Raw genomic sequence first — 21,882 nt, forward strand, 5'->3', positions numbered from 1 at the left:
GGAAGAGACTTAACAGAGAAAACGTACAAAGTCTACATCGGATATACGTGTACATATATCTATACATATATATAATATATATATATATATATATTCGGATTCGGGGTTACGGAACGGTGAAACGGTTAGTGCTCGATAAACAAACCGTTGTAAAAGCGGTGTTCGGTAGATAATCGTCGACACGGTGATATTCCGGGAAAAAAAGGGTGAATTTGAGTGTCACTGCACAAGCGCGAAGAGGAGAGAGAGAATCTTTAGTGGAGAGACGGAGAGAACGATAGGACGCTAGCTACGGTGCTACGGTGGTAGTGAATGGAACGCGGCCCCCACGGGTGAGCGTAGTACGACGCTCCACGGGCCAGCGTTGCACCAATGACCAGCCGGGACGGCCGGTCACGTGACGTGCGTGCCGAGCCAGCAGCAGAACATTGCAAATGACAAGACGCGTAGGGCATTGTCGTCGCGCCGCCGCTGCCACAGTTCCCGTCGTTGTTGGTGAAACCGTCGTCGCGTTGTCGTCGTCGTCGTCGTCGTTATCGTCGTCGTCGTCGTCGTCGTCGCAGCCGTCGTTGATGAGATCTCGGCCGCCGCCGTCGCCGTGAGACGCGCGACAGAGACACCTGAATAGGGCTCAACGCCTGAGAACGGATTCGGGAGTCTGTCCTCGGTTTGGTTGGGTTAGTGTCGGCACTATCGCCACTGTCGGCGCGTGTGCGCGACAAAGTCGCGGGTGCTCGGAGGCCTCGTGCCCTGAACGGTGCCCGCGGCGCCCCGTCCTTTTAGTGCAACACCACACACACACACACACCGTTATCCTCCCCCTCCCCCCACCTCGTTCCTATCGTTCGGATACGAGGTGCAGCCGCGTCGTCGCTCTCTGCCGACCGAGGCAACGTACACGCGAGCCCGAGCGGCGACCGTCTACATGAGAAAATGTCGGGATCACAGCGGATGCGAAAGTCCTCGCCATGCTCGACGTCGAAGCAAGGCCCAATGCGCGCGACCCTGCCTGTAAGTTCGCTGTTACGACAGGGCCGGCAAGGCAGCAGCCTCAGGAAAAGCAACAGCAACAGTCCCACCGTGTCCCCTACAAACGCGAGTGCGTGGCGGGCCCGCATCTCGCCGGAGACCTCTTCCTCGGGACAACGAAGCCCCGGCTCTCTCTCTTACAAAGGTATTTACTGCTGCTGCTACTACTATGTCCCTCCCCCTACCCTTTGCCTTCCGAGCTCCCCCTCCTCCATCACCCTCCTCTCTCTTTCAAACCCCCTTCTGTTTTCCCATCTCTCTCTCTCTCTCTCTCTCTCTCGCGCACGAGAGAGAGAGAGAGAGAGAGAGATTACTATACGACTCTGTGTGTACATGTCGTTTACATGTCCCGTACACGCTGTCGTGCTCGCTCCATACACACTGTTTTATCTCCCAATCGACTTCTTTGTTGTGTCTGTCATTTTTCGTTTTCCAAACCGTTCGCTCGGATCCTCGACTAACAGCAGATACGTACTCCTTCCTTCCTCCCCCTCTTTCCTTTCGTTTTCCACGACGCTGGTGTACACAGCGACGTACGGATGCTTACTCGCTCGGCTCTCTCTCTCTCTCTCTCTCTCTCTCTCTCTCTCTCTCTCTCTCTCTCTCTATCTCTCTATCTGTCTTGTGGATCTCGTATTATGTTTGTTTGTCCCGTTTGTATATCGGCGGTCCTGTTGTTTGTCAATCTACAGAAATCCGAGTTTTCGGTGAACGTTTCGCGAAAATCGTTGTTGATAAATATTATTGTTACTTGGTATATATTGGGCCAGTGCCTGAAAGTTTATGCCCGATTCCTCGTCGTGTTTTAAGATGAAATCGGGTTACAACTTTTGCACCGACCTGATATTTCTTTAGAACTCGATGATCAATGGAAGAACAATTAAGTATATCTCGTTTCTACGTAAGCACAAGTTTTGTATACTCTGGATGTTATGTTTTTATTGGGCTTCTGGTCGTAAATGTTACTTACCGTGCTTTTAGTGTTTTTACGAGTAACATGTTTACGTGTTGCTGTTGCTCTTATCCGTGGCCGATCAATTTTTCTTGAAAGTATTTCTTGATCTTTCCACTGTATTTAATCGAACAGCTAGCAATTGAAATTATTTGTCAGATAATACAGTGGTGGTGATGATGATGATGATGATGATGATGATGATGATGATGATGATGATGATGATGATGTAGTTTGAGAAATCACTGGACCAGAATGGTCCAGTGTCGAAGGTTTCCTTTCCTCTTTCCTCTTTCATTTGTTTTTCATGAATCTGTTACCTCATGTTTGTAATTGTATCGTTGTCATCTGTATTTGTCAATGTTTGGAATGGGAATTGATTTAAAAGTCTAATAAAAGTCACTTGTCGTTGAATTGTCACTGTTGTCAATGAATGCGAGCTGTAGCGTCTTCTATCAGACATAAACATGATGATTCTCGTGAGAGAGTTGAAGATTGAAGAGTAATGTTCTTTCTTGTATACTGTGGATGTTGTAAATTTATTCGGTTTCTAGCTGTTGTCAATGTTACATATGCTTTTAGTGTGTTTAACAGTAAATGTTTCATTAAAGGTGACATATCATGGATTTCTATATTATTATCTAAAGATAGTTGATAATCATTCTCTTGTAATATCTTCTCTCTAGCACTCTGTAATCTCTTGGATCAATCAACTCGGTAACCGAACACTCATTATTAGATCGGTTCCACAAGAAACAATTACAAAATTGACTTTTCATCCTTGACCCTTTCACACTATTGTTTAGTTCGATTTTTATTTGATCTGTTCATTTTATCCAGCAACCGAAAATATTTTTAGTAGTCCGGTTCTGGTTGACATCTACACAATATCACAAGCTAATTTCGTTTTTCTATAGCTGTATTTCTATTTATAAATATTGTTCTCTACAGCAAAATCAAAAACATTAAGCGGAAGATGCAGCGAAAGTTTAAGCGGAAACCAAAATATCCGGAGGACAGCATCGTTAGATACTATCTACTTAAAAGGACAATGGCCCCGCGATTCATACTATATTCATTCCAGTCTCCTTTTGGTTGATAAATCTACACAGGTAGCTATGGCACTCTTTTCAGTACTCTAATCTCCAATGACAAACTTTCCAAGATGTTTATTTTAACATATTTTTATTTACAGACAGAAGAATGGTCCAACGAACCAAGGAAATTACATACACGTCATCCTACGGAACAAACCACCACAGATGAGAAGTTGGAAAAGTACTTTAGGCATCGGTACATAGACATTTTCTCATACATCTATATTTAGGAATTTTTTAAATAATTTCCACGAGGGACATTAACGTATAAAAATGCTATAGCTCAACTTAGGATTGAAATTTTCAAATTTGTGCAATGAACATTGTATGTTAACATATAATATAAGACTTAATATGCACACAATGATTTATTAAAGTAATTATACAGGTTACAGCGTACAAATAAGGAAGGCACTAGTAGTAGAGAGAGGACAGCTGCATTTGGACTCATAATGCCTGGTGCACCACCACCGGCTTTTCCTGCAGACCACACAGTACATCTACCCAGTATTGCTTCACAAACATCAATACGTAAGTTCATGTATTGCCTTATAGTTAGGGCTCTTACCAAGCTTGAGTATTTGGATGATTATGTAATTCAAGTCCGAATAGTCGGCAAGCCTTTTCTCTCTGGATATCCGAGTACTCGAAGTAGTCAGTGTTAGACTGCGGATTTTTATGCAAAATAAAAATTGCCTGCATTAATTGCAAGACACAGGAGTTACGCATTCATTTCTTTTTCCAATAATTTTAACGAGCTGGAAGCAATACAGTAAGATTTTTAGATTACTCAAATGTTTTCACAGTTTTGTGTTTCATCTATTTATTATAAATGCATAAAATCCGCAGTCTAGTTATTATAAAAATAAAATTTCGAAGAAGGATCGCGATCAAAGAATGTGAGAAATAGTACATTTATTTATTCGAATATCCGATCAGTAAGAGCTCTATTCACAATAATGTGTGCAAAGTATTTCTCTTTGCGAACCTCGGTATACATATTATTTGTCTTGTTTCGTTAGACAATCAATTTAGCATGAGTACAAAGGCAAGTCCTATGAACATCCCTATGAAACCAATGAGGCCCCCGATGCGTTCTTCTATCGAAGGATTAAACCAAGAAATCGAAGGACTTGTTCTTAAATCTGCAACAAACCCTAGTGATCCTGATCACCCAGTGGAAGACAAAGTATGCGATATATTTAACGCCCAAGCAGTGGAATATTTAATGTATGTACAGTGGAAAGTTGATTTTATTGAAACATTTATTTTTCGTTTCAGTATGCACGGTATCGTGAACAAATTACGCCGGAAGGACATCGTGCGCCGTTAGCAGACTTACTGAGGGCTACTCGCAGCGTTAATACACAAACACCAGCTACAGACCTTCCATCCAGTTCTTATTCTTCAGGTAATTTCAAGCTGCTTATTAATCCGCGAAGAGTTTCTAGACACGTGAGCTAGTTGCCAATGTTCTTTCACACCACTTGTACTTACGGAAACTTTATGTTTAAGTTGTGCGAGGTTTCTAATCAAAATGATAATTTTACGTAACAAGATAGCAAGATAATCTCCGTATCTTCTTAATAACTTCGTAACAAGATAATTTCTTTGGTGAATATATAATTATTTAAATGTACATATTAATTAGGAGTGTATATATATATACGCGCGCGCGCGTGTGTGTGTGTGTGTGTGTGAATTATTTCTGGTTACTGGAAATACTATAAATAACAGACTAACTATGGTGTGTGCCTGTTGAGACAGGCCCTCCATCTAGGAATTCTGAGTCTCCGCTGATTCCTGGTCTTATGGATGCCTCCCGTCCGCCTAGCGATCTCTTACAAGGTTGGCTCATATTTGCGGAAATGTTGCTTTTGTCTGTTTTTTGTTTCTGAGATTCATTCGATCGAATTTGTTTCTTATCGAACTTATTTTCACTGAATGCCCTTTGTCCAGATAGTTTAAATGGGATATCTTATATACGTCTATCCACAAATATTTTATCTCTTTCGTAAATATATATATATATATTTTTTGCAAAATATCTACACGTGAATACATGTATATTTAATTCTGAAGTATGTGCATGCACTGTTTTCATTGAGAATATAAAAGGTGTATACGTTTTATGGACGGTGAAAGTTTCAATTTTCTATCGATTATATACATCTGGAATTATTTTCTAATTTTACATAGTAAATCGTAGCATATCACACTGACTAAAAGATTTTATCTTTTCATGGAATACTAAATGCCAAATTGAATGTACACTATACATTATGACATTACATGGTAAATTAATCTGTTCTTTATCAATTACGATGTATATTAATATTATCGTTTATTAATACATTCGTGGCTGCATGCAGGCTTTATTTTGTATAGCTTTGTTTATATACTATTATATATTTTACGAATTCTTTTTTTCTTTGTTCAATCATTATCAATGTAGTCCACCACCGAATAACTTCACTTAACATATTTTATTCACTAGAATGTAATAAACTTCGATTACGATTGAGAAACATTACTGCGATTGAGATATTTCAAATTTGCATGTCGAAACACTGTAAATTATTACACAACTGCTGAATTAATCTCATCTCGTTTTATCATCATTGTTCATACATGATACATATAATTTTCTTAGAACGATAAGTGTACATGCTTATATTTATTTATACATATTTGTATTTTTAGTGAAGTGGAATGAAGTTTCATTTTGGTGTATGAATTTATTTCTATTTTACACAAACGTACGTTCATATCGATGCATTGAGTGATTTTTGTTAGCATGAGCTTACGAGATTTTGTTTTTCAATCGATGTAAACAGTATAATTACACGTTGCTTTTACTAAACCACTAATCTCGTTGTTGTGATTCATCTTTAAGGTGGAAGTCGTGGTTCAACCCCTGAACAAGATAGAGAAGGACGTCTCGGCACCTCTCCTCACATTAACAGGTTCCTAGCAAGAGAACCACCTGATGGCTGTGAGAAAGTCAATCTCAAATTTGTAGAGGATGCCAGGTAATTTCATTTGCATGTTCATTTTCACGTACGAGATGATTCGACAAGAATTTCCATTTAAAATAATAAATTAAAATACTATCCATCGATTTACGAAGAATACCGTGTAGATGTTTTGTTTGGATGCACTCTTAGCTAAAAATTCTATTCAATTCATTATTTGGCTAAAGTAGCTGCGAGTGCGAAGGTATAATATTTCGTTGGGACCAGAGAGCCCGTTCAACATTGGAGTCATTTTATAGGAAATTATTACCAGATTTTCGTTTTTAACCAATTTTATTTTGAAAACCGTGTAGATCGGGGAACAGGTGTACATTACCGCATTAAGATAAAACAGAATGATGGAAATTCTTCTTGACTCGGTGTATTCGTACTGTCCAACAAATTTTAATTTGATGCGCTGAACACGAATCTAAACGTCGTGTCTTGAATTAATCTATTGAGCACGTGCGTGCAAGTTCCACACGTTCTTTGAGTCGAGTAGGGACAACGTAAATTGATTTCAATTGAGACCGAGTGTGTTTCGTGTGCGTGGCTGTGATTAGAATTTTGGAATATACTGTAATAAGTGTCTGCAGATGCACTTCAGCGTCACTGAAGCAATAATATTTCTATGCATAGGCGACCCATGATAGACTTGAGCAAACTAGACTATTGCCCAAAGCCGTGTGTAGCATTCCAGTTAAAACCTAGCTTGGGATCAGCGTTCCTGCCATTACAACAGCCAGCCAGTCCAACGATGGTTGCAAGTGCATCACCCTCTTCGCATACAACACCAACTACACCTCCTCCAAATCCATAGTCCTGCTCTCCACCTTACGGAGTAATGTTTATAAACCCGATTGGTATATATATATATTTTTTTTTACCGACCTGATGGGTAGAAAGTGGTTTACTTTGACACGAAAGCATATACACCGACAATGAGAGAAGAAAAAAAGTTACCGAAAAGCAGCCTGTTTTCAGTGCGACAGACACACACTCCCCAACTTTCGGGTAGTTCGTGATTGTGTAATTAAATGGAAGTTCTAATAATTACGTCGACATACACACGAGAATATATCGAATGGCACCCGAGCGAGCTCCTTTTAAAACGTTCGAAACAATAAATAAAAAAAAATACGAGAAACAATAATTTGTGATAAACTAAAAAGGGGAAAAAACGATGACGAAAGAGGAAAAAAACGACATTTAGGAATGAACATTGTGTTCTACAGGGAAAAAGACTAATAAAAATTGTGTATTCTAAATTTAGTGCTAAAAGTGTGCTAAACGACTTTAGTTTTGTATACAGGGATAAAAAGAAATATTCAAAATGTCGAAAAAAGTATTAAATTTGATTGTTGGGAAAGGCAAAATTCTACTGATACAAAGAGAAAAGAAAAGAAGAAGAAACGAATGGGTACATGTGCCTGGATTTATGTACATTATGTGCCCCCCTCTATAATATTCTCATTAGATCTTTATCACTTTCGAGATGATTCGATTTTTGCATAGCGAAATGAGGAAGGAAAAGGAAACGAAGCACCTGTTAGAATTTTGTATTGTTTTGTATTATTACTCGTACGTTGAGAATATTCAAGTTATTATTACACGAAGAGCTCGAAAATAGTGTATCCCTATGGTGCATTATTTCGTTTCATTTTTTTTTCTTTTAGAATTACGTTCTCTAGATTTATATATGTACACACATTGATACATACATACATACACACACACACAGACACATTCTTTACCCGTCTTTTCATTTCGTTTTTTTTTTAACGTCGCATATGTAAGATAAAGGCATAAATTAATTGTCACAATAGTTTTTATTTTGTATTACGTGTACACAACCGTGCACTACTTTTTTTTTCTCGCATAGCTTCTTCTCCTTCCTTTTATAGTGATTTCTCTTAGGCCGTAAGATTTCTACTTTTTTTCGACTGGTAAAAGAACGGAAAAAAGAAGAACACTTTACTCGAGACTATAGTGTTCAGTGTCATAAAAAAGCAAACTTATGGAACTTAAGTTAATCAAGCAAGAGTATATTTTATTAATCGATAACGTTTATAGGGACTATACCATAGGGCTACAAGATTTTTGGTTTAACTTGTATTATGTTAGTTGACTATCTGAATATGTACAACCAATACAACATGTAATGACAGGTTGACGGATATATGATAAATAAGAGTGAACCTAAACGATACAAGGTGGAAATGTAATGAGTAATAATATGGAGAGCGGTAAGATTTAAACAATTTTTGATTGAGGCAACAAGTGGACGACGCGTGCTTTAAAGCCAGTGCGGTGTATCAGATGTGCAGAACGGAATGGCTCCCTAATTTGGCACAGTATTGGTGTGACTGTAGGTTTTTGTATTAAACGCGGAAGCGAAGAAATGATTGAGAGAAAAGGTTTTATCAATCTACGTTCTATACAAATGACAGTATGCATGTGTTGCGTAATATCAGAATCCTGTTTAAACCATCCACGAATAACACACAAATACGGAGACTCGTCGTAACTAACATACCGAGAGACAAAGAGAAGAAGAAAAAAAGAATAATACCGATTTTGTACGAACGTAACGAACAGACACGATGGAAACTTAGGAACTAATTTAACCACTCAAACTAACGCTATAGCATTTTAAAAATATTTTTAACGCGCGCGGCCTGTAGAAACGATTTTACTCCGAATAAAAAATCTACCGACAACGGATTAGCAAGCGACTTTTTAAATTTCTTTCTTATGGATAAGAATAATCAAAGGAATATCAAATATTGTAGGAGATATTTTGATATGAACTACTATACTCTCTATTTAAAAAAAAAAAGAACAAAGAAAAACGACAAAAAGAAAAAAGAAGAAAGAAAGAAACGAAGTGTGACGAAGAAGAGAACGAGAAGAAGATGCGAGAGAAGCGAAAAGACGGAAGAGAGAGAGTTATTCGTGCGATGGGTTTAACTTTATTGTTTAGTATACGCAGAACATAGCCACTCAAGAAGTTCAATTTATTTTTTTTTTTTTGCTTTGACTAAACGCGCGCAGAAAGGAAACGGTTTCCTGCGACGAATTTAATAGTTACAGTCCGACGGATAAGGATCTTGAAATGAAAAAAAATATAAGATCGAGAGCAGGGAAGAACAAGTTTTTTTTTTTTCTTAAATACAATAGTAATATACTTTCTAATATTGTAATGTATCTAGCTACGACAGTGAAGGGAAGTGGAAGGCAAGGAAAAAAAATGAGATGTTAACACATAAAGTACCTGGCACACTGGTCTATGCTGTCTTTTATCCAGCTCACTAGGAAGTTCATGCCTTAGAATGCGTGGCAAAGTGTGCTAAATAGACAGGAAGGTTAATCAGAGAGTCAGGATATATAAAGAAAAAAAAAAAAAGAAATATGCACTGGCTAGTTAACGAGTATACAATACAAGAAAAAAAACTAATCTGCTATCTACTAGCTTAAGAAGAATCCTTTTTTTTTTCTATTTATTTTCGCTATGGACCTAAATGACATTATCTCATCGCTGTAAGGATTATTACGTGAAATTTGTAAACGCGTCGTCGAGTTTACAAAGTGCTCCAGGAAATAGAAAAAAAAGAAAGGAAACCGACAGATTATAGAAGAAGAGAAGAAAAGAAAAACTTATCGATCACGCGTTTCATCTGTTGGCATATTTTCACTTCAACGGAGGAAAACGAGTATGTAAAAAGAAAAAAAAACAAGAAAAGATAAAGAAACCAAGTGGCGATAACAAAGGAGGATGTTTTAACACGTAAACAGACATTGTATTAATCATAGTGAATAAAAGGAAAAAGAACGTTTCATACTTTTACTAAATAAGCAGAGGAGGAAAAAAAAGAATTACTTTAGAGAGAAAGGCTAGCCTTATTATTTTTTAACTACACTCGTAAGGCTCCACTTTTTAACCTTCATATACTTGCGTAATGTGTTATCATTGTTAAGCTTTTGTTGTGAGTTCTCCTGGGAAAAAAAGGAAAGAAAAGAAAACAGAGAGGAATGCGTGTAAAGACTGCTAACACTAAAGATTACCTGTTGTTTGGATATAGGAACCGAAAATTGACGAAAAAAAAAAAATTAATGCGAAATTCGGGGAATTAGGCTCAAATTCGTAATCTCTCTTTCTTTCTCTCTCTCTCTCTTTCTCTCTATCTCTCTCCGGTTACTTATGAAACGATATAGGGGATAATTACTCTAAAAAAAAACGATTCGTTAACTAAATAATCCTTACGTGACTACTGTTCGGTACATTCTTTCTACATATCTAAAATCTGAGCAGGCTTCAGAAATGGCAAAATGATTATGTCAATTACGAGTTCATTTATCCCTAGGACTGTCCAAACGTATCGTTGTAGTGTCTCTCCTAAAACCACCAAAAGAAAAAAAAAAGAACGCAACAAACAACAAACCGATTGTTTGGGATTGTACATTGTAATTTGTAAGATGCTCATGAATGACACTTGTGCAAACGTTTTTTAGTGCATAAAGACAACACGTACACATAACACGTTGTACAGTGAATGATATCGCGCGGAAGAAACGAAAAGACAAAAGAAAGAAAAAAATATATGACAAACGAAAGGGAAACGAAAAAAAAACGAGTACAGATTTTTATATATTTGGTGAAGTTAAACGCAGCTTTTATCCAATTGTTTTTATAATAAATATATGAAATTATTATTTATTGTTTTCTTTATTCTGGCTGACTCAACCTTTTTCTATCGAGTTTAACGATTTCATGTAAATGACGTTGTACATAGAAAATTGACAAAACGTGGTGGGGATTCGATTATTAATTAAGGATTTTATATATATTATATGTTAACGTTCGATTGTTTTTCTATTTTTTTTTTAATGCTTTATGACGAGAGGGGAAAGAATTTTTTATAGCTGATTTTCGGATGTTTATTGGAGCGGTGGGGGGGGGGGGAGACAAGAGTTTTCTTGGTTGATCCGAATTGTTTTATTTGTTAATTGCGACGCGGAGTATCTTACAATGTATAGCGATAGAAAAAGGCAATGCTGCTAGAAGATTCGCAACGGTACATCGAAAATCAATAAACTTAAATAAATACATTATAAGGATCTATCTCGAATCTGTCCTAGGGCTAAATCAAAATTAGTCAGCGAAGTGAGCTGGTGAATGTAAATAATAATTTAACGCCGTTTGACGATGAAACCTTTGTACGGAACGTAGTGACTAAGGCCAACGAATTCTGTACTTTTCGTGTGTCTCTCGCGGAAGTTCGTTGAACGATAGGAAAGGCAAACTTGTGGATCAATGCGAACTTTTAAGAATGTGTATAAAAACAAACAAACAAACAAACAAACAAAGATATTATCACGAAACACTGGCCTGTCCATAGTCAACTGAGATTAGACTCCTTTTTCCGAACAGCACAATGCAATTATCAAAATCATAGTAAAGCGTTGGCTTTTTTCCTTTCTAATTCTGTACATATTAATTCGAAGTCCTAAGGTCATTTTTGTTATCTTTTTTATTCGCAGTCGAAATTTTATGGACGTGGAGTTTTGTTTTTTTCTTCTCCCTCCCTCTCTCTCTCTCTCTCTCTCTCTCTCTCTCTCGTATTTCTTAAATTTTGTATTTCGTATTTGTATTCGTATTTTGGACGACGTTGGTATTGAATTTAGATCGATACGTTTCAACGGACGGGTCGTTTATGTATCAGTATTGTAAAGTATCCTAATTTTCACACGGTCGAGACTTCATTTTCACTTCGATCCGAATGGATTTTTTCATGAAACGTCGAACATTTTTATGTAGATAAACTCATATTTTTCTGTGGTTTAAAAATACTCTTTTACTTCTCTCTCTCTCTCTCTCTCTCTCTCTCTCTCTCTCTCTCTCTCTCTCTATCTATCTATCTATCTATCTATCTATCTATCTATCTATCTGTCTATCTATTTTTCTCTTGTTTTTTAAGCGATAAGTTTATACATTGTATTTTTTCATGCATTATCGAATCTCGAAATATAAAGGCAGATTAAAGTGTAAGGTTTAGTACGTACGAATATTATTGCCTTATTTTCGAGTATTCTTATCATTTATTATACATTATTTATATTTGATATTCAAATGTTTTAACGATTCGTATATTTAGAAATATTTTTAAAATACGTTTAATCTACTCTGACTTTTTCCTTACCATTCTCCTGTTTTTTTACGTTCTTTTTTAGAAAAGAAAATAATTTTGTATTAGTGTCTCCTTGTTTCTATCGATCGTTAAGTATCGATTCACCATAACGAACTGATTGAACAACGGATTCGTTCGATGATTTTCTCACCCTCTCGCAGGACAACCTATTATACAGCGTGACCAATAATTATGGTACAATCGGAAAGGTTTATGTATTCAACGTGAAAAAAACAAAACAAATCGAAAATGTAGGACGAAATTTTTAGGTACGAGCCTTCGTTGTCGAGAAAAATGAATTTGAAAAAATATGAATTCTGACCATGGTTAACTGTTTCTACTTGCTCGTGTAAGAATCTTTAAATCTTTGATCTTCTCGAAAACGAAATATGATAAAATTTTGTTCTGTATTGTTGGCTTTGTTCGTTCACCGGAGATGGGATAAAATATTTAAACATATATTCAACAAGTACTTAGAAAAGAAGAGCAATATTTTTAAGTAGATTAAAATCGTTAATGAGTAAATGTTTCTGTAAAAATATATCTATTCTCCCTAATTTAAGAGGTTCTCGGAGGCACTCAATTTGGAATTGAGGGAGTATTCAAGTTCTTGGATGTATTTGACTACTTGTATTTAAATTGAGTAAGTATTCAAGGACTCGGATCCCTATGGAATGAGTATGTCAGTACTTGAGTAGATCCGTGCAATAATAAGAGCTCTAAATTGCAACCCTGTAATTTATGACTAGTATTTGAAATTTCAAAAATGAAACTGAAGTATGTAATGAATTAGGCGCCATTTAAAAAAAAATTGTCTTTCTAATTGTACCATAAATATTGAGACATCTTGTATTGTATAATATTTGGCAATGAATGTGTCTGATTTGTAATCGATTTTCTAAGTAATGTAAACGCGTATGGTTACGTTACGGGACTTACTATGATTATGATGCTATGATTGCGACGCGCTAATAACATAGATTCCATAGATTCGTTTAAAGCGTATGTAATTACAATTAATACATTGACTGCCACGCAGTCTTACTTATTTCGATACGTCCGTATTGAATGAAACGTAAGCGACGTTTTTAAACTCTGTCAAACAGACAAATGTCGATCTGTCGAGGTTTGTCGTCTGCTTTGTTGCTCTGCCGGGGCAAAAAATAAATAAATAAATACAAAACAGATGAGGTTCGTCACGCGCCATCGTCGAACACACACCTACATTAACAATAATAATACCGTTGGTTCCTTTGTAACAGAGAAATGCATTACGGTTCCACACACTCTCGGCGGTCAAGGTATTAACGATGATTATCATTAATGACTCGATAAACTTTGCTATTACAAGAAACTTTTACATCTCAATATGGAAAGGTAAAAGAGCGAACGCGGCCCGTGTGTTTATTGGTCAGTACAAATAACTAATTCGAATTAACAATTTTGTGAAATTATACTTGAAAGACGCGCGCGCGTACCATTGTTCGAGCAAGTTCCGATAGACTTGAGGGACAATGATCGACGTGTAAGACTCGTTCTTCGACAAATTGGTTGGCTTGGGGAATTCTTTCTTGTCTTACCTCTCCATAGTGAGACTCCTATGCAAACTTGTTAAACCTGTGAATCTTATATGCGAATTAGTTGTATTATTTACCAGCATAATACTGTATGTACTTGTTCCAATAACAATATGCACTTTTATTTTTATCATAAAGTATAAATGGAAAAGTGTACCTTTTTATATTACTGTTAAGGCGCCTTATATGAATAAAATTTTTAGAAAATGAGATTTAACTTGATATCGTACAATTTAATGGTGTAACAGATATTTTACAATACTTTCGTTTTGTTCTTTGTATTCCGTTTCACAATCTCTATTTTTCGTTTGTGCGTACACACAATTCGATTCGTTACAATCTTTTTTTCATTTTTACGAACTACATTAAAAATTATTTTTCGTATGTTTATTATAAACTATTTCAATATATATTATAATATATATATATATATATATATATATATATATATATATATACAACAAATTTATATAGTATATAAGAAATATATTTTTTTAACTGACTGAAAGGTTGGAGGTAGGATTAGAATTTCTCTCTGAGCATGAATTAGACTTTTAAACGATAATTACATATACATAGACATTTGTAAAAAAATAATGCATACTTTTGTAAAAAAAAAGGAATAACTTTTAATTATTTTGGCTACATATTAATTTTTATACAGATTATCATATATAAACAGCATATGTGTGGATGTATGTTAATTATGGCTGTTTACATACAGGCATATGCTCACCTCTTTAATTGTCAACAATATATATATATATACATACATACATACATACATATTATTATATATACATATAATAATGATAATAATTATATATATATATATATATATATAATTAACAATTATGTATATAAACACACATATATATATATATATATATATGTTCTATATACATATATAGAACAACATAAGTATTTTATACATTAAACTAAAAAGGCTTCATGTATGTACAAATTGTCTATAAAAACGTTAATAATTATAAACCCATGTATTGAGGGGAAGAAGAAAATGTGTTTCTTGTAGAATTATTTTTCCTCGAATCCTCAGTGTTAGGGTTATCGCTAAAAACAAAACCATTATCTATTTTAATCGAAATAAATTTTATCTTTAATCTTTCAAAACAAAATTCGCGTATTCCAGCTGCGAATTATAATGTTTCGACTATTTACCCGAAGAACGGCATCAGAGATATAAGCGTCTGCCTGCTTGGTCTGGATGAGAATGCGGGTGAACATTGAGCTAATCTCCCGACAACTCTCCTCAACCATTGCTGTAACTTTTGCCGTCTCTCTTCAACAAACTTAGCGTCCTAAAAACGAAAGATAAAAATTTAATAACGAGTTGCAATTTCGAAGCGTTTACCGCTGTCTATAAATACCTTATTGCCTATCGTTTTCTTTGGCGGAAAATCAAAAGTAGTAACCACGGTGTCATGTTTCTTCAGTTCCCTATAAAGCGCGTAAAATTGCGCGTAACGCCTATAAATATTCCATTCAGTGTCTCTAATGCGCACATATATCTGCAACGAGTAATATAATTTATAATTTCTTACATTATTGTACATTTATTTTTTAACCATTGGACAGCGGTGTTTGCAAGTATTTTATACTTAACACTGTGTAACATAGTGTAAGAATTTCTTTCGGAATTATTTTTCAAAGAAGCTTTTAGAAATATATTTAAAACAATTGCTCGTGAATTGAAATGGTTGAAAATGTTCGCCTTCCAAGGGTTCAAAATGATCATTTATGAGTCAGTTTAGAGTACCTGATAGACGTGATGTATATCGGAAGATTGGCCAGTAAGGAACGCGGATGGAATCCAAATGTGTATGAGGCATGGTGGTTCCGATGGTAAGTCATCCTCATTTATGGGGCCACGAAGACACTCTAATTCTGCTTGCAATAACTTCACTAGTCTGTCCCTAAATATTTTAATTTTCAACATTGACATAATCCGTCTATATGATCTGTACACAGGTAAATTAGTCATACCTATCAGTTAATTGAAGAGTTAATCTAGCATTAAATTCCATCAGCTCTGCATGCATGTCTGCAACCTGTATTAATTTCTCTTCGTATAGCTGAGCTTCGTTATGGTAATCTAATGACGGATCCTCTTCTGACACTGTGGTAGCATCCGAATCTCTTCTTAACATTTGTACTGCTGTTACATATTTGCGTAACTGTTGCCTCAATAGTTCATTCTCTCTATATTTATATTAACACACTGAATATTAATTACTTCCTGTAGATAAGTAGCACAAAATAAATATCAGAAAAGTATTACCTGTTCAATGCTTGTATCTGCAATTCGTGTCTCTCGAGATAGTTTTGGTGCTGTCTTTGCAACCGAGCAAGCTGGGATCTACTAGCCACAGCATCCTCCCTAGCTTGTTCTAGTATCTCATTCATTGCTAACATTTTCACTCTCAGTGTTTCTACATCTAAACTTTCATCGTCTACGTGAGCATCCAAGCCTACTAACGGTTCTGTGGCTTCCATTGCAGCTTCCGTGATTTCGGATGAATTCTGAGAGAAACAAATCAACTTACATAAATATTTAATGGTTTTAACACATTATCTACCAGCGATTATTTCATAATTTTCGACTTCAGGTAGATAAGGTATTAACTTTTGACTAATTAATTACACTGTCCAACGCAAACTTCTCGTCTCGATCGGACAGTTAATTACCTGAATATACAGTACATACATCTAAGTAGTTTGGCAACGCTATTAACATATCGTCTAACGTTCGATCTAAAGGCGAAACAGGAACAAGACCACCCATGTTACCGGAATCTGTGACCGGAGTTAATACTTTCTCCTCTTCGAAAGGTTCGCTGAAAATTTAAAAGGTATTAGTACGAAATATAAATCGGGAGATTAATTGATTTCATAACTGGAACTATATTTACTATATTCACCTACCACTATATTTACCTACCATTTCTCCCATTCCGAACCTTCTTTACTGACTTCTACGTTCTCATCGTTTGATACGTTATTTGTCTGAGTTTCAGATACCGATAAAGAAGACGACGGGGTATCCTTCGTGGAAGTTACTACGGGAGAATTCAAACATGTTGGAGGAGCGCTGACTGAAACGTTCACTTCCATGGTCTCTTGCTCGTCAGTTTCATTATCAAACGAAATTATAGTTGGTACTTTCTTTCTCTGTTTCGACTGGTTCGAAATAGGCCCTACTTTCAACAGTGTAGCAATTACTATGGTGTACAAATTTATATTCGGCTATTAACACTAGGTTTTAGGGAGACGTTCTATTATTTTTCATAGTTTAAAAATTTGGATAGACACATTCATGGTATTTTTATAAAGTAATAGAAAATAGTCACTTTTAGTGCTCTGTAAACCCAGTGTTAAATATTTAATTACCTGGTATTGTGGTCGATATGATTGGTTCAGACAGTGAAACTTTTTGACTATCAGCTTCTTTTCCTCTGGAATTGTTATCTAATTCTTCATTATCTACCCTAATGGCGAATAAAATGCTACCAAGTCCTAAGAATAAAGATAACGTTTGATTAATTTGAAGAGATCAAATACAAAGTACAAAGCACATTTACCACTTTTATGTATACCTGCAGCTACATTTGGCAATACTGCACTTCGTTCTTGGTCAAGTAAAAATGCCCAATCTTCGTAAAAAGAAGATAATATGTTAGGGTCAAGTATAGCATGTAAATGACGTTCGAGAGAACGTTCATTTAAAACAGCTCTTAGCCATGCTCTGCCCCTACCATAATCTGTGTGAACTTTCTGTAGTATGCTAAAACGTTCTTGTTCGTGCCATGTTAATTGCTCCTTTATACATGGCCAAAATGCTACGTCGGACGTGTTGCCTGATTTTAAATTGGCACCGGACACTATGTCGGACACATGCCTGTAAAAACAAAGGAAACATGAGTCAATACCGTGATCTGCAAAATGACAAACCTATTAGTCATGCCATTGTATTATCACTCAAGTTGATAAAAGAAGCTGTTGATAAATACTTTCTATGTATTATGCAATATTTTGAATAATGTGGAAACAAATAAAATTTATTGTTACAATTTTGGAATAAAAATAAATGTGAAATGTGTACAGTGAAGTGGGAGTATAATTGTTCTGCAATACCTTAGAGCCGAGTTCAGTTTCTCTATGTAATTTACACGTAATCCATGACTGAAGATCGATTCGAATATTTGGCACAGCTGTTTCACGCATATGTCTGACTCAGTTGCCAATTCTGTACGCCCACCGAACCTAACATGACACTTTTTAGCGGTTGCCAATAAATCCTCCAATAGTTTCTGTCTCTCGATTGCATGATCATAAGTATGATTAGCATCGATTACATTATGCGTGCCTGGCACTATTGCTGACATCATACGCAAAGCCTGAAACGTATACGTGTTAATAATGTAAATATTAAAATATCGTTTAAAAAATAATTATGTAATGATAAATTCGTGTCTGAACATTAATCTGATAAAGACGTATTACATATTTTCAATGACTTCATTCGCGGCATATGTACAAACACGAGAACAGTCATTTCTTTGTTTGTAAAGCTAGACGCGTGTAATTCTCGAGTGTACAAAAACAGTGTATGTATTAAACGCTTTCTAATGCGCAATTTCTATGTGATCTGTTCCGGTATAGGAAGCAGAGTTTACATCTTCTTTCGGCGGTCAACGAGACGTTTAATTATCGCTTGTATTATGTACTTTGTTAGGCCTGTCATGTAACAAGTTCCTCATTAACAGGATATATATGTAGGTTGACACTGGCAATGAGAAGTTCAAGCAACACAGCGACTTCTGTCGTGTAAAATCGAGATACACACCATGGATACGAATCAGTGATGATCACCGTCTATTTCCTTTCAAATTACGGCCGTCATTAAAAAAAGTCGTACAAAAGACGTACATAAATATACAATCACTTCTAGCAATTGTTATATGTAGAAGGTTTTTCATCGAGAACGTAGCAACATTGTGGCTGCTCCATGACAAGTGAAAACCAGACTGTTAGTCCTCCCTGACAAACTGGTAAATGAATTTACATAGCAGGAAAAATTCAGGGGCGGAACTTGGCCTCCTCCATCCTCGATGCTTTTCCTCGATCACAGATCTGTCATAAGAGTGATACAAAACAGGCATAGAAAAAATGCCGTTGTTCGCGGCGCAACTTAGGCGCGTTGATGTCGCACACTAATTTGATTTATTTAGGAACGCATTCGTTTGCTTTTACCATCGGTGGTAATTTGGCCATAGATTAAGTAGAGCAACAAAGCTAGCAGCTCTCTGCTAGCAGATGTGTAGGGAGCATGAGTGCTCTCTTATTTCTACCAATAATGACTAACACGTGTATGTAACGAAACAACTTTATTCGACTCTGGTTCGAGAGCGTTGGATCGAGACGTCTGTCTCGAGCGAGAGTCAGACAGTGAGAGAGTACATGGCGGTTCTCTCGCCTGCGTTGCCCGAGGTTGGCAGTGCCAACCTCGTCGGAGCATATTCTCTAGGCGCGTGCCTAGGGGAATGGCACGGCAGCGTCAATATCCCTACACAGTTGCGCGTTAGGGAGCAGTTTGTTTTATTGCGTCGCAGTGTGGTGGGATGGGGATTTTTGTTGTGGGTTCGGGTGCCCGTGGAGCGCTGAAGCGCTCTGCTCGTGCAGGTTCACAAATAACTTCGTACACAGAGTAAAATGGAGAAAATAATTGTTAAAGATTTATTTGGAAATTCTTGGAGATGTAACTCCCTCGGTTCTATAATGAGTTCTGTGTCGTCCTGGAGCTTCGAATCCCTTTTTTAGCTTCTTCCTTCTCGCTTCCTTAGCCAATAGGAAAATTGGGATCTTCTGGCTAGGCGTTGATTCGTCGGATCACTCGTCTTCCGGTTGCTGCTTGATGGTGATTGGCAGTGGATGGATCTTAATAGCGCACGCACGGGAGTGGGTTACGCATGAGGGTGAAGCCCCGCCAAAACAAGGGACGTGGGGCCATGTGGGACCGAACGAGCGAGAGGTCCGAGGGAGTTCCAAGAGGTCCTTGACTGAGAATTTATGACCTCTTGTCCTTAACTGATTCCGGACTTCGACTATCCCTAATTTATGTTGAATTGGAGAAGCTACTCTAAGAGGCTGCGTGACTTTCTCTAAATTCCTCAATTAGTCTCGCCGACTCGAATTTCGTCAAGGATCTCTATGGAACTCCCCCGGTCTTTCTTTACCTACTCTAAACTATCGCGTCCAAATAGAATACATATGTATTAAATACGCGATTGCATCTTATATTTAAATTTCCCTCTCCGCGCCATTAATCGATGCTATATATATGTATCTAGCTATGTTCGCGTGGTCAACTGGCCACGCTACAGTTTTATAGCGTGTTTTTGCGTATTCTATGATCGTCTTTTTTGATATTTAGTGAACTTTCGGAGTTAGCAGGTATGTATTGAATATTAGAAAGAAAAGTATGATAAATTGCAAGGAAACTATTATGGACAGCTTCTTGGATCACAAAGATTCACAAAGGTTCATGATCGGACATAAAAGAATAACATTGAATACATTCTGTTCAATTGTACTTACATTTATACTTTATATATTATTATAACATATAATTGTACATAAAAGAAATCTATATCGTATGTATTACTTGTTTATAAAGTAATTAATAAATTTCTTTCAGTATTATTATGAATCTAATTTCATTTACTGCTTCTCTTAAAACGTAAAAAATACATACCCCCACTTCCTTTATTTATAACAGTGAAGTAAATGATAATAATGTTTAGAAACATTTTTAAAATTACTATTCACTTTCTGCGAACCTCAATAATCATTGCTTCTGTTTCTTTTACATTATATTTATATATTTATTTCACTATTTTCATGAATATAATTTTTTGCAACCAATTTTTTTTAATTTTAACGTTCATACAAGTAGTTCGTATTATTCTGCTATATTAATACGCCTTTCTTGTAAATTCAATCTTTCAAACTTCGCGCCAGTTCCGTTAGTACACCGGTGTCTAACTTGCGGCGTTTGCTGGTAAAGCCAGTATCGATTCGTTTCAACCGCTGTACGGCTGGCTTATGGGAATCTCGTATCCATAGTATATATATCAGTGCGAGGCACTCTCGGCGTCCTCACCAGAGCGGCAGTCGTGTCTGAGCCATAAAGAGAGTTATAACGCCAACTACGTGTGCAACCATTTTCTCTAGTTCCCTCGCGTCCTCGCTACATTTGGTGACCCCTACGTCATTTGAAATGGAAGCGATCGCGCAAAACTGGGCCGTAGCCGTGCCCGTGGCAAAATTCTGGCCGGAAAAACCAGCGCTATGGTTTACGCAGTTGGACGCCCAGTTCAGTTTGCGTGGGATAACGCAGGAAGATACAAAGTTCCACCACGTTGTGGCGCAACTCGACGCCAAATCCGCGCAAGAGGTGGAAGACATCTTGCTGAACCCGCCAGCGGAGAATAAGTACACGAGGCTCCAGGAGGAGTTGATCGCGCGGCTTTCCACTTCTGAACAAAGGAAGATTAAGCAACTCCTCGAACACGGGAAAAGAGGAGACAGGACGCCGTCGCAGCTCTTGCGGCACATGAGGAGCCTAGCGGGCAACGATGTGCCGGAAGATTTCATCCTGTTGGTTTTGGGAAGCAAGGTATTTACTTATTTAGAAAGAATAAAAAAAAAACACAGATATGATCATGAACGATATTTGATCGATGTTTCCTCTACTAAGGCTAGGCTTTTACTGAACGACTTCGGCAGCTCGTCGATACGTTGGAGAAAAATAAAACATCTGAATGGGACACGTCGGCGGACCAAAAAGATGCGCGGCTCTGTCTTTGATTCGATACCTAAAGACACCGCGAGATACAATGTAACGAGATACATATACAACAGTTAATGGAACCGTATTATAGATATAATTTCTGTACAAATATCTATACATCCGAACCCTGTGGACGAGCAGCTTGCCGGTAGCCA

At 36.9% G+C, this 21,882-nt stretch overlaps 2 protein-coding genes and 1 long non-coding RNA gene across 6 annotated transcripts; 1 reads left to right on the top strand and 2 right to left on the bottom strand.

Annotated features, from left to right (window-relative positions):
* Positions 1-823: 823 nt before the first annotated feature.
* LOC143354804 (glucocorticoid-induced transcript 1 protein) lies at positions 824-9,713 on the top strand. Of its 2 annotated transcripts, XM_076789146.1 has the most exons (9): positions 824-1,174; positions 2,933-3,093; positions 3,177-3,274; positions 3,467-3,609; positions 4,101-4,267; positions 4,360-4,489; positions 4,846-4,926; positions 5,975-6,110; positions 6,732-9,713. In XM_076789146.1, exons 1-9 carry the CDS (start codon positions 934-936, stop codon positions 6,910-6,912), a joined length of 1,338 nt encoding a protein of 445 aa, XP_076645261.1. In that variant the 5' UTR covers positions 824-933; the 3' UTR covers positions 6,913-9,713. The 2 variants fall into 2 exon arrangements, with proteins under 2 accessions (XP_076645261.1, XP_076645262.1); XM_076789147.1 differs by lacking the exon at positions 4,846-4,926.
* Positions 9,714-10,227: 514 nt separating this feature from the next.
* LOC143354814 (uncharacterized) lies at positions 10,228-14,252 on the bottom strand. The gene is made up of 2 exons (XR_013082389.1): positions 11,952-14,252; positions 10,228-11,667 (listed from the first exon to the last, which is right to left on the bottom strand). It is a non-coding gene; the product is annotated as an uncharacterized LOC143354814 (long non-coding RNA).
* Positions 14,253-14,714: 462 nt separating this feature from the next.
* Positions 14,715-19,067, bottom strand: LOC143354801 (sorting nexin-29). 3 transcript variants are annotated; one of them, XM_076789142.1, is made up of 13 exons: positions 18,722-19,067; positions 18,010-18,272; positions 17,631-17,773; positions 17,472-17,528; positions 17,266-17,391; positions 16,817-17,075; positions 16,583-16,712; positions 16,157-16,398; positions 15,862-16,077; positions 15,635-15,791; positions 15,246-15,386; positions 15,037-15,176; positions 14,715-14,928 (listed from the first exon to the last, which is right to left on the bottom strand). In XM_076789142.1, the coding sequence occupies exons 1-13, from the start codon at positions 18,722-18,724 to the stop codon at positions 14,844-14,846; spliced, it is 1,962 nt and encodes a 653-aa protein (XP_076645257.1). In that variant the 5' UTR covers positions 18,725-19,067; the 3' UTR covers positions 14,715-14,843. The 3 variants fall into 3 exon arrangements, with proteins under 3 accessions (XP_076645257.1, XP_076645255.1, XP_076645256.1); XM_076789140.1 differs by having other exon boundaries at positions 17,472-17,773; XM_076789141.1 differs by having other exon boundaries at positions 16,817-17,072; positions 17,472-17,773; positions 18,722-19,066.
* Between the last annotated feature and the right edge of the window lie 2,815 nt (positions 19,068-21,882).

This window comes from Halictus rubicundus, chromosome 6, assembly GCF_050948215.1.
Source record: "Halictus rubicundus isolate RS-2024b chromosome 6, iyHalRubi1_principal, whole genome shotgun sequence".
Taxonomy (NCBI): Eukaryota; Metazoa; Arthropoda; class Insecta; order Hymenoptera; family Halictidae; genus Halictus; species Halictus rubicundus.

Bases quoted from the DNA above. Each gene is read 5' to 3' on its own strand.
- LOC143354804 (XM_076789146.1), top strand. From the start codon at position 934: ATGTCGGGATCACAGCGGATGCGAAAGTCCTCGCCATGCTCGACGTCG. The intron at 1,175-2,932 runs GTATTTACTGCT...TGTTCTCTACAG, and splicing joins CGGCTCTCTCTCTTACAAAG to CAAAATCAAAAACATTAAGC. The intron at 3,610-4,100 runs GTAAGTTCATGT...TTGTTTCGTTAG, and splicing joins TGCTTCACAAACATCAATAC to ACAATCAATTTAGCATGAGT.
- LOC143354801 (XM_076789140.1), bottom strand. The intron at 17,076-17,265 runs GTAATTAAATAT...CACTGTTGAAAG, and splicing joins CATATCGACCACAATACCAG to TAGGGCCTATTTCGAACCAG. The intron at 16,399-16,582 runs GTATGTACTGTA...TGTTTCTCTCAG, and splicing joins CGTTGCCAAACTACTTAGAT to AATTCATCCGAAATCACGGA.